At 42.5% G+C, this 13,815-nt stretch overlaps 2 protein-coding genes across 2 annotated transcripts; both read left to right on the top strand.

Annotated features, from left to right (window-relative positions):
* The first annotated feature begins 2,018 nt into the window (after positions 1-2,018).
* On the top strand, positions 2,019-2,967 carry LOC106723431 (olfactory receptor 10A4-like). Its single transcript, XM_014527706.1, is given in 2 exon segments — positions 2,019-2,546; positions 2,548-2,967. Coding segments are annotated over 2 exon segments (948 nt in total).
* A 6,983-nt stretch (positions 2,968-9,950) lies between these two features.
* LOC106723432 (olfactory receptor 10A4-like) lies at positions 9,951-10,848 on the top strand. Its single transcript, XM_025195808.1, has 2 exons — positions 9,951-10,039; positions 10,161-10,848. Exons 1-2 carry the CDS (start codon positions 9,951-9,953, stop codon positions 10,846-10,848), a joined length of 777 nt encoding a protein of 258 aa, XP_025051593.1.
* Positions 10,849-13,815: the final 2,967 nt, after the last annotated feature.

Below are 13,815 nucleotides of genomic sequence, written 5' to 3' on the forward strand. Positions count from 1 at the left end.
CCAATTGCTTTCTCTCCAACTTGGGCGGAAACCACCCAAGCTCTTTATACGGCTAGCAAGCCAATCGCTAGCCGCCACGTGTGCATGTATTAGAATTGGCCAATAATGTGGCACAGATCTTCATACAAATGGCGGGAACTCCTTTGCACCGTGCATTTCCTTGATGCAAAAGAAATGCACCATGCAAAGAAAAGTACAAATTTGGCGGGAATACTCCGTTTGCACCGGGGTTCTCCTCTGCAGCAGAAAACTCCACTGTGTAAAGAAGCTGCAATTTAGCGGGAAAATAATTTAGCAGTGCTGAAGCGCGCACACAAAAAAAATCACAACTTTGGGTTGTGACAATTTAAACTTGATTGACTAAAACTCGGTTGCCGGGTTAGGGAATGCTGAGGCAAAGAGACTGAGTCAGAGGGGGTATGGGCAACATTTGAACAATGGTAAAGGGTACAGCCCTGACTGCAAGTGTTGTCATACTTTTCCCAGGATGACTGGTGGAAGTCCTCCCCCCTCAAAGGTTATGATCACTCCAATAATTGCTTTAAGTCTTTTAAAAGACTATAGTAATATCTGGAAAAGTCATGCTAAGCTAAGGCTTGTTCACAAGTAAAAATCCCAAAACCCTGATGCTGCAAGCTATCTATTGTTTCTGAAGAAACCATGAGATACCCCATCAGTATATCTGCTATCCATAGGAATTTCAAGTTGGCTCCTAAGTGTCTGGTTACTCCCTAACCTTATGTTTTTCCTGATTATTAATCAGTTTCTTGAAATGTTCCAAACCAAATAAACCCTTGTCAAGAGAAAAGACAATGATTTACACTATTGAAAATGCTTCGAAAAAGCTGAACTGAGGGTATAAAAATCTGTAAAAAAGCAGCAATGTGTGTGCGTGCTTCAAGAGGAGAGCTCTCTCTCACACCAGCTGCTGTATTCTCAAGAGTCTGGAAGAAACAGATCATCTCTCTTCAAGGATCGTGCTGAAAACTTTATCTGTCAACATTGCAACCCATGTGCCTTGGGCTGGTGAGATCCCAGTGCTCTCTCTCTCTCTCTTTTCTCTTTTCTCTCTCTAGGCATAAATTTCTGAACCTGAACTGTATTATTTAAGCTTGAGCTAAGTTTCCCCAAATACTTAGTGAAACCAGGGTAGTATTGTAATTGTTTGCGTTTGTTTTTCCTTTGCATTTCTATTACTATTAGTACCGTTATATATTTCATATACTTTTATAGTCAAACTGGTAGTAACTGGGTATATTTTTCCTTTCCTACTTCTTCTTCCCCACTTGCTCTGCAGCAACACTTCTTTTACCTACGCTAAAGATCCCTGTGAAGCCCAAAAATACTGTGGGATCTGCTCATCAAAAGGCTAAAGATTGAGACGTGCTGAGTTTAAAACACATAAGGGGATCAGCTTGTACAGGCTGATTGACCCAGTTTGACTCAGACGTGCCCTAATGAACTGAATGCTGGCCCATGAGGGTGTCAGCTGGACACCCAGCCAGATTCACAGGGATTCTGTTTACCTGTGTGCTTGTGTCTGACTGCAGTTTATTGTTGCTCTGATGAACTGATTCTTAGCATATAAGGGTGTCAGCCCGTCCATGCTGATCAACCCAGCCAGGTCAGGCGTGTCACGTTAATCTGTGTGTGTTTATGTGTATGACTGATTTGGTGGTTGGAGGAACCCAGCCCATTGAAACTGAGTCCTGCAAGATAGCTCCACTGGGGGTGAGGACTTGCAGAAGGGAGATATACAGCTCTGTATAGAAACACAAGTAACACAAGCAGCACATTGACAGAATTACCAAGACTCTAGAAACATAACCCTTAAATGAGCACACCCCAAAATAATGGGCAAAACTGGTAACAAATGGCATCTTTTGAAAATCTGGGGCTTAGAGAAGGTCAGTCTGAGCAGCTTTGTCTCATAATTGCTACTTAATATCATAAAATTTGTGTTGTGCTGGTTTGCCTCTTTTCTTAGGAATAAACTGTCGTGAGGAGAACAAAACCACATGGAAAGAAACAATCAGACTCTTATCACAGAATTTGTTCTCCTGGGAGTGTCTGGCTTTTCAGAACTACAGGCCTTGCTGTTCCTTGTATTCCTAATGAGCTACATTACTACACTGACAGGAAACCTTCTCATCTTTACCTTGACATTGGCAAACCCTTCTCTCCACACACCCGTGTCTTTTTTCCTCAGGAATTTTTCCTTCCTGGAGATCTCTTATATCTCAGTAACCCTCCCAAAGATGCTGGCTGATCTCATCTTGGAGGATAAAACCATCTCATTCACTGGCTGTGCTGCACAGATGTATTTCCTTCTATTTCTTGGGGGCACAGAATGTTTCCTCCTGGGCGTCATGGCATATGACCGCTACGCTGCAATATGCCATCCCTTACACTACCCATGCATCATGAATAACATAAGGTGCACAGTGTTGGCTGCTGTGTCATGGCTCAGTGGTATATTCATGTCCTTTGGCAAAACCTCAGTCATTTTTATCTTGGGTTTTTGTGGCTCCCATGAAATCAATCATTTTTTTCTCTGACATCCCCCCAGTCCTGAAGCTGGCCTGTGGAGACACTTTCTTGAATGAAATTGTGTTCTTTATGTCTGCCCTGATATTCATAACATTTCCCTTTGTCTTGATTCTGGTGTCATACCTTCTTATCATCATTGCTATCATGAACATGCCCTCAGCTGAGGGTAGGCAAAAGGACTTCTCTACCTGCTTCTCACACCTGGTGGTGGTGACATTGTTCTACAGGGCTGGCATTGTTATGTATCTGCGCCCTAATTCTGCATATGCCCCAGATATGGACAAACTGCTCTCTCTCTTCTACACAGTCATAACCCCCATGTTAAATCCTATCATATACAGCCTGAGGAACAAGGAAGTGAAGGGGGCTCTGAGAAGGGTGATAGCCAGAAACTGCTTTCTGAAAACAAGGTTATAAAAATACAGGCGACCCTTGCCAATCACATGGGATATGTTCTTGTATCCCCCGTGAATGGGGAAATCTGTGAATATTTCACAGCCCTGGCGGCTGGGGAGGGCATGGCTCCGGCTGCAACAGTGGGAGCACGGCAGCAGGAGCCCAGTGGCAGCAAGTGCAGAGCTCCTGAGGAGCTCCTGTAAGTGTATAAAGTGTATTTAAAATGCGGGTTAGGTATTTGCGAATGCCGAACCTGTGAATAGCGAGGGTTTCCTGTAGAACAATGAGGCAATGATGGAACTGTGTAAAACACTTTAGAGATATGGCTTTATCTAGAGTGAGGTTGTAGTTGAGTTAGATATAGATCTGGTGGTTAATCTATAGTTATCATTCCTTTTCTGCTCTGCCCCAGCGAATTCTAAGTTTAAGAGGCCTCTGAGAAGATAACAGCTTAGAAAGTTATATGCTCGTATTTCCATTGCTTGGTTTTATTTTCAATGGAAAAATATATTTAAAGAGGTTTCATTTTCTCTAGAAACTTAAGTGGGAAATTCATCTAAATGCTTAAGGTGTTATAAAAAAATCTAAAATTTGAAGATGTTTCTTTATTCATTACACAAGTCACCCTATTTCCCTAACGGACATATATAGTTGACTAAAACCTTCCAAAATGTGTCTTTAGGTTTGCAATTTTTCACTTACCCTGCCATATCTCAACTTAATATAATAAAGATAATAAAAGGATAGCTTTGTTCATCATATCAAACCATCTCATCTTCTTTCTTGATAGATCAGGTTGCCTAGAGGATGAGGGGGAAACAGTAGATATGAGGTAGGCACTACTGATGTATAACACATCCACGGGTATGTGTGGTGTCTGACACTAACATGTGGGCATCCTGAATGGGTTTCTTGAGCATACCAGATATCCTGCCCATGATGCCCAGTGTTTGGCTCAGGCTTGGTTACGGAACTGCTGCTGCAGCTGGGCCTGGCTGCATGGCCTGTGCTGGTACCAGGGCTTGGGTACCTCTTGGGCCAGGGCTGGATCCTAGGGCTCCCCCTGGTTAGTGAACTGCTAAAACCTGAGGTGCAGGCACATGTCCTTGACTGCTCTCTGGCCTTCAGTCAGTTCTCCCTTAAGTCTCACACCACACGTAGACCAGGCCCAGTCACCCACTGTCCCTCTTGGTGGTCTCTCCAGGCATCCCATCTCTGTCTCATAGTCATACCCTGTTCTCCAAATCTGAATACCTTCCGTTTTTGTTCTTAGCCTGTCCCTGTCCCCTTGATATGGACTCCTTTAATTCCTAGTCAGCTTTCTTGCACTCCCTACAGCTATTCTACCTGCTCTGTACCTCTCTCTCTGCTCTCCCTGGGTCCCCTTCAGTTACTTCTTTCATATTTCAGGGATCACAGTCTCTCTCCTTGTTGCTGATGGATCTGACACACCTTTGGGCCTCTTGTAAACAGTCCAGCTTCAGATTGGCTGAACAGCAGTAAAGAATCAGTGTTTCCTACATCTAAGGGGCAAATGTAAATGCAACCACTGAAACAGTCCCAAGTGTGACCAGTTTGGAAACATGTTTAAAAAGTAGCAGTTCCAGGGCAAACAGAAGTATTTGGTCTGAGCATTCTAGGCTGAGTGGCAACCTGTAGTGGTATTTCTCCACCACCTGGATGAGAGGGGAGGAAGGAAGAGGGGGAAGAGAGAGAGAAGGAGAGAGATCATCTCAACATGTCCTGTGATGGCCCAGTCTCTGAAGGCCCTGAGGACTGCTGAGCACAGAGGAAGATTCTGAGCACCTCTTCCCAGCTCCAGTTACTGGTGTCTTTGTGGATGCACTGGACAATGGTGGAACAGACAGAGTTGTGGGTTCAAACAGGTGTTCCTTGAACCAGTGCTGTCTTCCAAGTTGTTGCTGGGTAATGTGGCCTTCATGGACATGTGCCTTCATGTTCAGCAGTTGCTATAAAACATGGCCTGAAATAGATGGCATGCCTTTGTGATCAACTGTAAGTAGTGGGGATAAGGCCACATGTGACCTGTGACCCTGTGACAGTAAAGTTCAGCCTGCATTACAGAATGTGTTTCCAGCTGTTTGTGTATGTGCCTCTGTGTGTGTGTGTGTGTGTGTGTGGTTGGGTTCAGGGAGAGAGTGTGGCTGGCTGCGTGGAGGGCTGACCAAATGCTTGTTGTGTAACATTTAGCATGCACACATAACACAGAACATTACAAAATCCAACAGAATAAAACTGTACCTCATTCATAAAGGTACATTTTCAAACTATTGTCATCAGTTGTATTACAATGTAGTGTGCATGTAAGTTTGTATGTCTGTCTGCTTTCTTCAGGTTAAGACGTGATCTTCAGGCCCATCCCTCCCAACCACTGAGGTACCAGAACTTCCCCTGCCTCCATTTTGGGGCCAAGACTTTCACAAGAGGTTGGGGAGACTGGGTCTGATGCAGCAAGACATTTTCTATATATCATCTGAGATGGGATACATGGAATACTTGATGGACCTTTAGGGTTAAAGGTTATTTTAGGTCATGGGGTTGATCTGCTGGCTAACACAGTAGGGTCCTAGGACACAATGGTCCATTTTTTACAAAGGCCAGTCTGTATGGAGCTGTTCAGCAGAGAGTTACACTTTCTGGTTAATGGGGTGGGAAAGCTCTGGACAGCAGTGTAGACCAACCTGTGTTTTATAATCTCCCTAGGCCTTTTCAAAGTGCTGTGTCAGTTGTCCTTGAATGTGGTGGATGTGCTGTACCCAGTATGCAGATGTGGGGTTGGTGGGTCTGTTAGTGCCAGGTGACACTGGGAAGTAGAGTCAGGGGCAGGGGGACTGGAGCCATAATTTGCAAAAAATGAACTTTGCCTTGTGAAGTAACAAAAGAGAGGACTAGTTATCTTGTCAGAAGTTAAGGTATCAATGGAAGTACTTGCAATGGAAGGATCTGATTAGTCCTTTCAGTTTGGCCATGAGTCTGAGGATGAGAGGCAGATGAGAGGTGGGTTTAGACTGGTTCAGCACAAGGGAATTACACCTTAATAAGCTTACTTAATTGTCACATGGATATTTATGTATCTACACTAGACATAAATTGCAATGTCATTTGTCCATCAGTGCAAAAAGTAATATGAATATACTTGGATAAATGCCATTGGGGAATATAAAGTGAACAGTTTCTAAGAGCTAAAATTTTGCTCTTAGTATCTGGTCCACAAAAGAAGCAGCAAATTAAAATTTTATGTTGAATGGTGGAGGTCCGTGTGGAGGACTTGAAAGTCTAAGGTTCATGCTCTCCTGAAGTGGTACTGAGATGGAACTTGGTTACCCTATGTTTTAACTCAGTGAAAAAAAAAACCCTGCTTCAAATAGTTGGATATTTTAAAGGCATTATAATCTATCCAGGATAGGGTTAAGAGTAAAACCTCACACACTGACAGGTTGAAAGCCTGAAAGGTAATGCTGTGATGGAAAACAGAATGAACAGTTTTCACTGTTACTGAGCAGATTTCATAGCGGTTTGCATGTGCTATCACATCCCAAGGATTCACCTATTATTATTATTTCTTTTTCCATAAATAGTGGGGCTGTACATACTCCAAGAAGATACCAGTCTGTGCACCAGGAACAGGTAAGATTTTTTTATATTATTTCAGGGGTGTCAAAGCCAGTGTGAACTATGATTAAACTTTTCAGAATGAACTAAGGGGGTTAGGCACCTAACTTCATTTATGTTTCAATGCAGAGAAAATATTCAGTACATTAGAATGATTTACAAGCTGTTGTAATGTTTTGAACTCTTAATTTTGGTTGTTGTGTTGCTTCCAGTTTACTATCTCCATTTAAATGTCATTCCTTTTTAAAGTGTCATTGGTTTTGTTTGCCCTCTAGTCACAAGAAATGATAGTAGTGTAGTTTTGAGACATTCAAACTACTCTAAAGGTTAAAAAGGGATGTCAGATTTCTCCCAGGGCAAAACCTTTTAATCTGGTATCCTACACATATATAAAACTGTTGTCCCACTGTAAGTACCTGTGAAGTATTGAAAATAACACATTATTCCTAGGACAATCCTAGCTGATCTGAGCCAAGCTCCATTCATTCTAGGGATAAACTATGTATGAAAGGGGCTATGCTGGTGTCAGTTTCTGAATGTGTTGAATCAGAACCACCACAAATGTGTCTTCCTTTTTTGCCCTAAGTGCATCAATTTAAACACTGAAAGTAAACTAGCTATGGCAGAACAGAGGCCATCAGTGTCTGAATAATCTGTTAGTGAATTTAAGGCTCTATCAGGAATTTCTACTCTAAATGCAATTAAAACTTTGTAGCTACTAGGTTTTTTTTTCCTTTCTTTGTTTAATGTTCCATATTTTGTGAATGAAAAAGGGAAAAAAAAGGATAATGTCACAAGTCTTAAAGGACCTTAAACAGAGGAAAGATATTCCAGGGAGACGTAGTTAGCTGTGTTATTCTGAAGACATGTCAGATCAAGGTGGTGTAGCCAGTTTCAAAGCCGCAAAATCTCTATTCTATTCTATTCTATTCTATTCTAAATGAAACCAATGACATTTTTTCTGGTCCTGGAAATACTATTACAAAACCTAGTGCTAGGATTGTAAGGGAGTAATAAGTCATACAACATTCAGCTAAGAGATACCATCACTGGCACACTTTGCTTATTAATTTCTTTATGTGTTTTAATTTAGTACTGAGACTTACATTTTTATAGCAGAACATTGCCTAAAAGCAAATAATTTTGTAGTTGTAGAAGGCTTGTTTATTTTTTTGGTGTTTTTTGTTTTTTTGTTTTTTTTCCTGGAAAATATGCAGTTGCTGAAATTGCATGTGAAAATCATATTTTTTTTATATTCAGTGTATTATTTATTTGCAAATCAAGCTTTCCTAAAAAATATGTTAGCAGAATTTCTGTAGCAAGCCATCTTCACCACAGTGTACTACAATAATAATATCTGGGGGGGGTTTAATAACCATTTGTTTGAAAATTTGTGTATCTCTCTCTCTGACCTTTATAATTCTGTTTAAGGGCCCCTGACTGAAAACGTCTTCTAAAACTGAGCTATGAGCTTTCATCCGATATACCAGAGTCAGTCAAACTAACAGAAGAATGGTTTTCATCCTCCAGACATTTGATACTGTACAAGGTAAGGTAATGAGGAGAGTTAATGACACAATGCATAAGAGGCAGACAAGATTCTTTGGGTAAATCTCATATCTTTTATTCAATCAACTTAAACAGTTGGAAAAGTTTTTCTTAGCATGCTTGCGGGCTTAAATACCCATCACTGGGCTGAGGAAGCATCTGCAGTTGGTGTGTGCTCTTCCAAGAATTTTTCCAAGTATTAGAGTTGGTCGAATAAAAGATATCAGATTTACCCGAAGAACCTTGTCTGCCTATGTCCTTAGACCAACATGGCTGCAACCTACATAATGTGTCAGACAGTTTTAACCTCTTTTTCTCCTCATGTAATATAATTTTCTAGGCCATATATTGTTTGGCTGGGGATCCAGTCCCCTCCTCTGTCTGGCGGGCATTTATATCCAGATTCTCCACCTACAATGAAACCAACTTAGCCTAAATTCATACTAAGGCAAATTGTGGAATAGACTACTATCAATCTTGTTTGATGCTGTTCCACTTTGTATAAAATAATTAAATCATTGTGGCACTAAAGATAGAGAAAGTGTGAATGAGTTGATGCTGAGACTACTCAAATGGGTCACCCATCTTTCAGATCTGCTTCAATGAATATTTATGATTTGAATACAAAACAGACAGTTCTTATAAATGAGAGTGAAAGCCAGCAGTTGTTAAATACTCTGTAGCATAGTGGTACAGTTATTTTTTTGGGAGGCTGGACTTTTGAGAGAAATGTGGGAGTCATGTATCCCTTGGGGCTAATATTTCTCCATTTCTTTTCACTTCAAGCTGCTCCAGTGGAGCAAAATGCTATCCCATCACAGTCTATGCACTTTATCCAATGGTTATTAAATATAACTTGCAGAAAAGCCATTGGGAACAGGGGCCAAGCTAACTCCTTCCTCCCCAGTATGGGATACTGTTTATTGCACTGAATCATGTTTCCTTTGGCTTCCTCTTCTTCTGGTCCTACATATTTTCCCACATTTTCTTCTCAGTGGGTCAGTTTAGGAGGAGTCATGGAGATTACTCTGGTCAACATCTAGGCACAGACCCAAAGACTAGTGCACCTCACTGAGACTCTGACAGGTGGAGCAGAATTTGGCCCTTAATATCAACAAGGGCTTTAGCATATGATTGTGAAATTCAATGATGATAAATATTACCCTTCTAGGGTATATTTAGAAAAGTACAAAATGTTTAAACATATCTTTCTTTTTGCCCAAATATCACATTATTTTTAATAACATTAAAGGTATGGGCTGTTCCCACTCATGGTGGCCACCTATAATTTCACATTTTTTTCCCAAAATATGACCATAGTACATATGGCTGTTCTCTTGTATTAAATAATCTCTATATTCAGCTACATTGCCATCAAAGAAAAGGACAAGAAGGATCAAGAGTGATTCATGGCAGACAGAGACACTCATCAGAGTCAACAAAGACTAATGTATATCAACTGCTAAAGGGAAGGGAGCAGTAGAGGGCATGGGGATTGGAAAGAAAAGGATAGAATGACATCTTTCTGAGTCTAGGTCTTTAGAATGAGTCAGTTTGAGCAGCTTTCCCTGTTAATTTCTACTACTTACAGTATGAGAATATCTGTGTTGTATTGGTTCTCTCTTTGTTTAGGAACAAATCTTGTCCTGAGGAGCCCAAAGCCTACATGGAAAGAGAGAATCAGACTGCTATCACAGAATTTGTTCTCCTGGGACTGTCTGGCCTTCTAGAACTACAGGCCTTGCTGTTTCTTGTATTCCTAATGAGCTACATAATTGCACTGACAGGAAACCTTTTCATCTTTACCTTGACATTGGCAGCCCATGTATTTTTTCCTCAGGAATTTGTCCTTCCTGGAGATCTCTTATACCTCGGTAACCCTCCCAAGGATGCTGGCCAACCTCATCTCAGAAGATAAAACTATCTCATTCACTGGCTGTGCCACACAGATGTATTTCCTTCTATTTCTCGGGGGCACAGAATGTTTCCTCCTGGGTGTCATGGCATATGACCGCTACGCTGCGATATATCTCAGAAGATAAAACTATCTCATTCACTGGCTGTGCCACACAGATGTATTTCCTTCTATTTCTCGGGGGCACAGAATGTTTCCTCCTGGGTGTCATGGCATATGACCGCTACGCTGCGATATGCCATCCCTTACACTACCCATGCATCATGAATAACGTGAGGTGCACAGTGATGGCTGCTGTGTCATGGCTCAGTGGTATATTCATGTCCTTTGGCCAAACCTCAGTCATTTTCATCTTACCTTTTTGTGGTTCCCATGAAATCAATCATTTTTTCTGTGACATCCCCCCAGTCCTGAAGTTGGCCTGTGGAGACACCTTTCTGACAGAAATTGTAGTCTTTATCGTTGCTCTGGTATTCGTAACTTTTCCATTTGTCTTGATTCTGGTTTCCTACCTTCTTATCATCACTACCATCATGAAGATGCCCTCAGCTGAGGGCAGGCATAAAGCCTTCTCCACCTGCTCCTCACACCTGGTGGTGGTGACATTGTTTTTTGGGACTGGCACTGTTATGTATCTGCGCCCTAATTCTGCATATGCCCCAGATATAGACAAACTGCTGTCTCTCTTCTACACGGTCATTACCCCTATGTTAAACCCTATCATATACAGCCTGAGGAACAAGGAAGTGAAGGGGTCTCTGAGAAGGGTGATAGCCAGAATGTGCTTTCTGAACTCTGGGAGATAAGAATAGGACAAATAAGGAGAGTTATAAAAAGCCAGAAAAAATGGGCATTTTTATTTTTGTTGTCTTCATGCTTTGTTTGGTTTTCTAGAAGGAGATTTCTTTTCCCCCAATGCTAGGAAATTAGTCTAGATGTTTACTCTGTTAGTGAAAACCTTGAAATCTGAAAATGGTTCTGTATTCAAGGAACAGGTCATCCAATAGGTCTTCTTTTCATTAGCCAATGTATATAATTTCCCAAACCCTCCCAAAATGTGGCTTTAGGTTTGCAGTTTTTTGCCTATTTGCACTGCCCACCAAACTCCCAAACCAAACAACAGTCTTCCATGAACATGAAAAAAAGCTAGATTTTTCTTTTCTGAGTATTTTATTGGAAAAGTTGAAATAAAATTCTGATTAAAACTTCGAATATGATCATTTGGACAGGAATGTACAGACTGGAGATACCAGCAATGGCTACCCACTAATCTCCATAATGAATTGTCTTTATACTCCCTACATACAAGTTCTGTGTCTTCTCTATTTTAAATATGGTGGAAATGAAAGATTTGGGAAAAGAAGGAATGGAGGACAAAAAGCAGGTTTGTAATGTGCAATGGGTATTATATGTGCATCTTTCTGTAATTGTTGTTATGCTGTTTGTTTAATATTTGTGTAGGAAGGAGAACTTGGTGAATAGTTGACAAACTATGGTACCTAGAAATATTCAGGGAAAAATATGTGTGATATTTCCTTTGATGACATGCATACTAAAAGAGAGAATAAATGTATAACATTATATCACACTGCTTTTCCAATGGTACATCTCAGATTAATTCTATATACCTTTTGGAAAAGTAGATACCTTTAGGTAACTAAGCGGTAGAATAAAGGTGGCATTTTGCTTTGCCCAGTCACTACCCTAATTATTGGACTATTTTCCTCCCCTCCCCATTTCTTAATCTCCAGTATTCTTCCCAGAGAAACAAGTCTGGTATTTATTCTGTTTTACTCAGTGCTGATGAGGCTTTAAACAGAGTACTGTATGAAGTTTAAAGCAATATACTTTAAAGAAGACTTTTAATGGAGGCTTTTGAATATAGGCTGGTTCAGGGGTGGGCAAAATACTGTCTGGGTGCCTGATTCATCCCACAGTAGGTCACTTGCCCCAACCCCAGCCCAGGCAAAGGGGAATCAGGGGTTGTGGTACATGTGGCTGGTCCCACTGACTCTGGGCATGCAACACAGCTTAGGCAGGACAGCTGCTGGACAGCCACACTAGATTTCCCAGCAGCCCCAGTGTTGACTCCTTCCAGCTGCTGCTGCCAGACCCAGCCCTGCTTCCTGGACACCCCAACCAAACTACCCTGCACCCACTACCAGGGCCAGGACCCACATAGGCAGGGCACACCCCTGGGTAGCTGGGATGGGACCGTAGGCAGCCGGGGAGCCATGTCCGGGAGCAAGATGGGCAGTGAGGCTAGGCCCCAGATACAGCTCGCTGTCTGCTCAGACACCATTCCTTTCTGCCTGGCTGTGTGCTCTGCCTGCATGGGTCCCAACTGGTGTCCATGGGTACCCCAGGATCTCTGGGCACTGACAGTGTGGGCCCTGGCCCAGGGCTGAGGTCAGGACTGGGGCAGAGCTGCAATCCACTCCCTGAATGCCCCTGCCCATGCTACTGGCACCTGTGACAGAGGCATGAAGGCAGATCATGGCTCTGCCCCAGCACCTACCTTGCATTGTCATTAGGGCTGTGCAAAATTTTGCCACCGGTTTTGTTTCAAGGTCAAAACAGCAAAATCGAAACAGAACAGATATGGTCAAAACAGCTTCAAAACAAAGTGAGGCAAGTTGAAATGTTTCGCCGTTTTGACACTGTTTCAACGTTTTGCCCTTAAGCTATAATGGGGAAGATTGAAAGAGCCTATAACTTTCTCATTTCTATCCATATTTGGATGAAACATGCAGGAGTGGTAGCACCATCTAAGTGCATGCAGTATGCCAGGTTTCAAGAAGATAGGTATAGAGGGTTGAAAGAAACTGCACCCCAAATTCTTGAGAGCCAAACTTGTGTCATGTGTATGTGTTAAGACACAGCAGGGTCAAAACTTCAGGTGTGCTAGCCCCTCTGGAGGCCACAAAGCCTGCCAAGTTTCAAGGAGATAGGTGCAGGGGTTTGGGGGGAACTGCACCTCAAGCTGCAGACAAGCAAAACTCATGACATGGATGACACTGTGTGTGTTACGGTGCAGCAGGGTGAAAGCTGTTGGCCTGCTAGCCCCTACTGAGACCATGAAGCCTGCCAGCCATCGAGGAGATAGGTGCACAGGTTCTGGGTTCTGGGGCCCTGCACCTCTACCTGCTGACAGGCAAAATTCATGACATGGGTACTTGTGCAACTGCTGCCTCTCATCAGGGAGCATGACTGAAGATCCCCCATCACTTGCCACCATAGACCTGTGGATAATAATTGACCGCAGTATGAACATGAGTCAGCAGTGCGATGCTGTAGCCTGCAGGGGCAACAATACACTGGCATGCATCAATTGATGCATCTTCAGCAAAACCATTTCAAAGAAGTGATTCACCTGCTCTACTTGGCTCTTCTCGGCTTAACACATACACGTGACATGAGCTTTGCTCTCCAGACCTTGGGATGCAGTTACTCTGAACCCCCTGCACCTATCTTCTTGAAACTTGGCATGCTTCATGCCCTGAGAAGGGGGAACCATTCCTGTAACTTTTGACATGAAACAAAAGTTGAAACGGACCACTGTTTCGTCAAAATGTTGAAACGCTGGTCGATATGGAACGCTTCTATTTCTCACAGCTCTAATTGTCATCGCTCCACATTCACTATCACGATCCCAATCCCTGGCCCTGGACCCGCCAATCCATCCTGCTTCCATGTGCTCCCTGCCTGCCTGTGGCACCACCCCAGAAACTTAATCATGTGTCGGGACCTGTGGCAGGGCACTGTGGGTGCCT

The sequence above is a fragment of the Alligator sinensis genome, unplaced genomic scaffold (assembly GCF_000455745.1).
Source record: "Alligator sinensis unplaced genomic scaffold, ASM45574v1 scaffold2237_1, whole genome shotgun sequence".
Lineage (NCBI taxonomy): Eukaryota > Metazoa > Chordata > Crocodylia > Alligatoridae > Alligator > Alligator sinensis.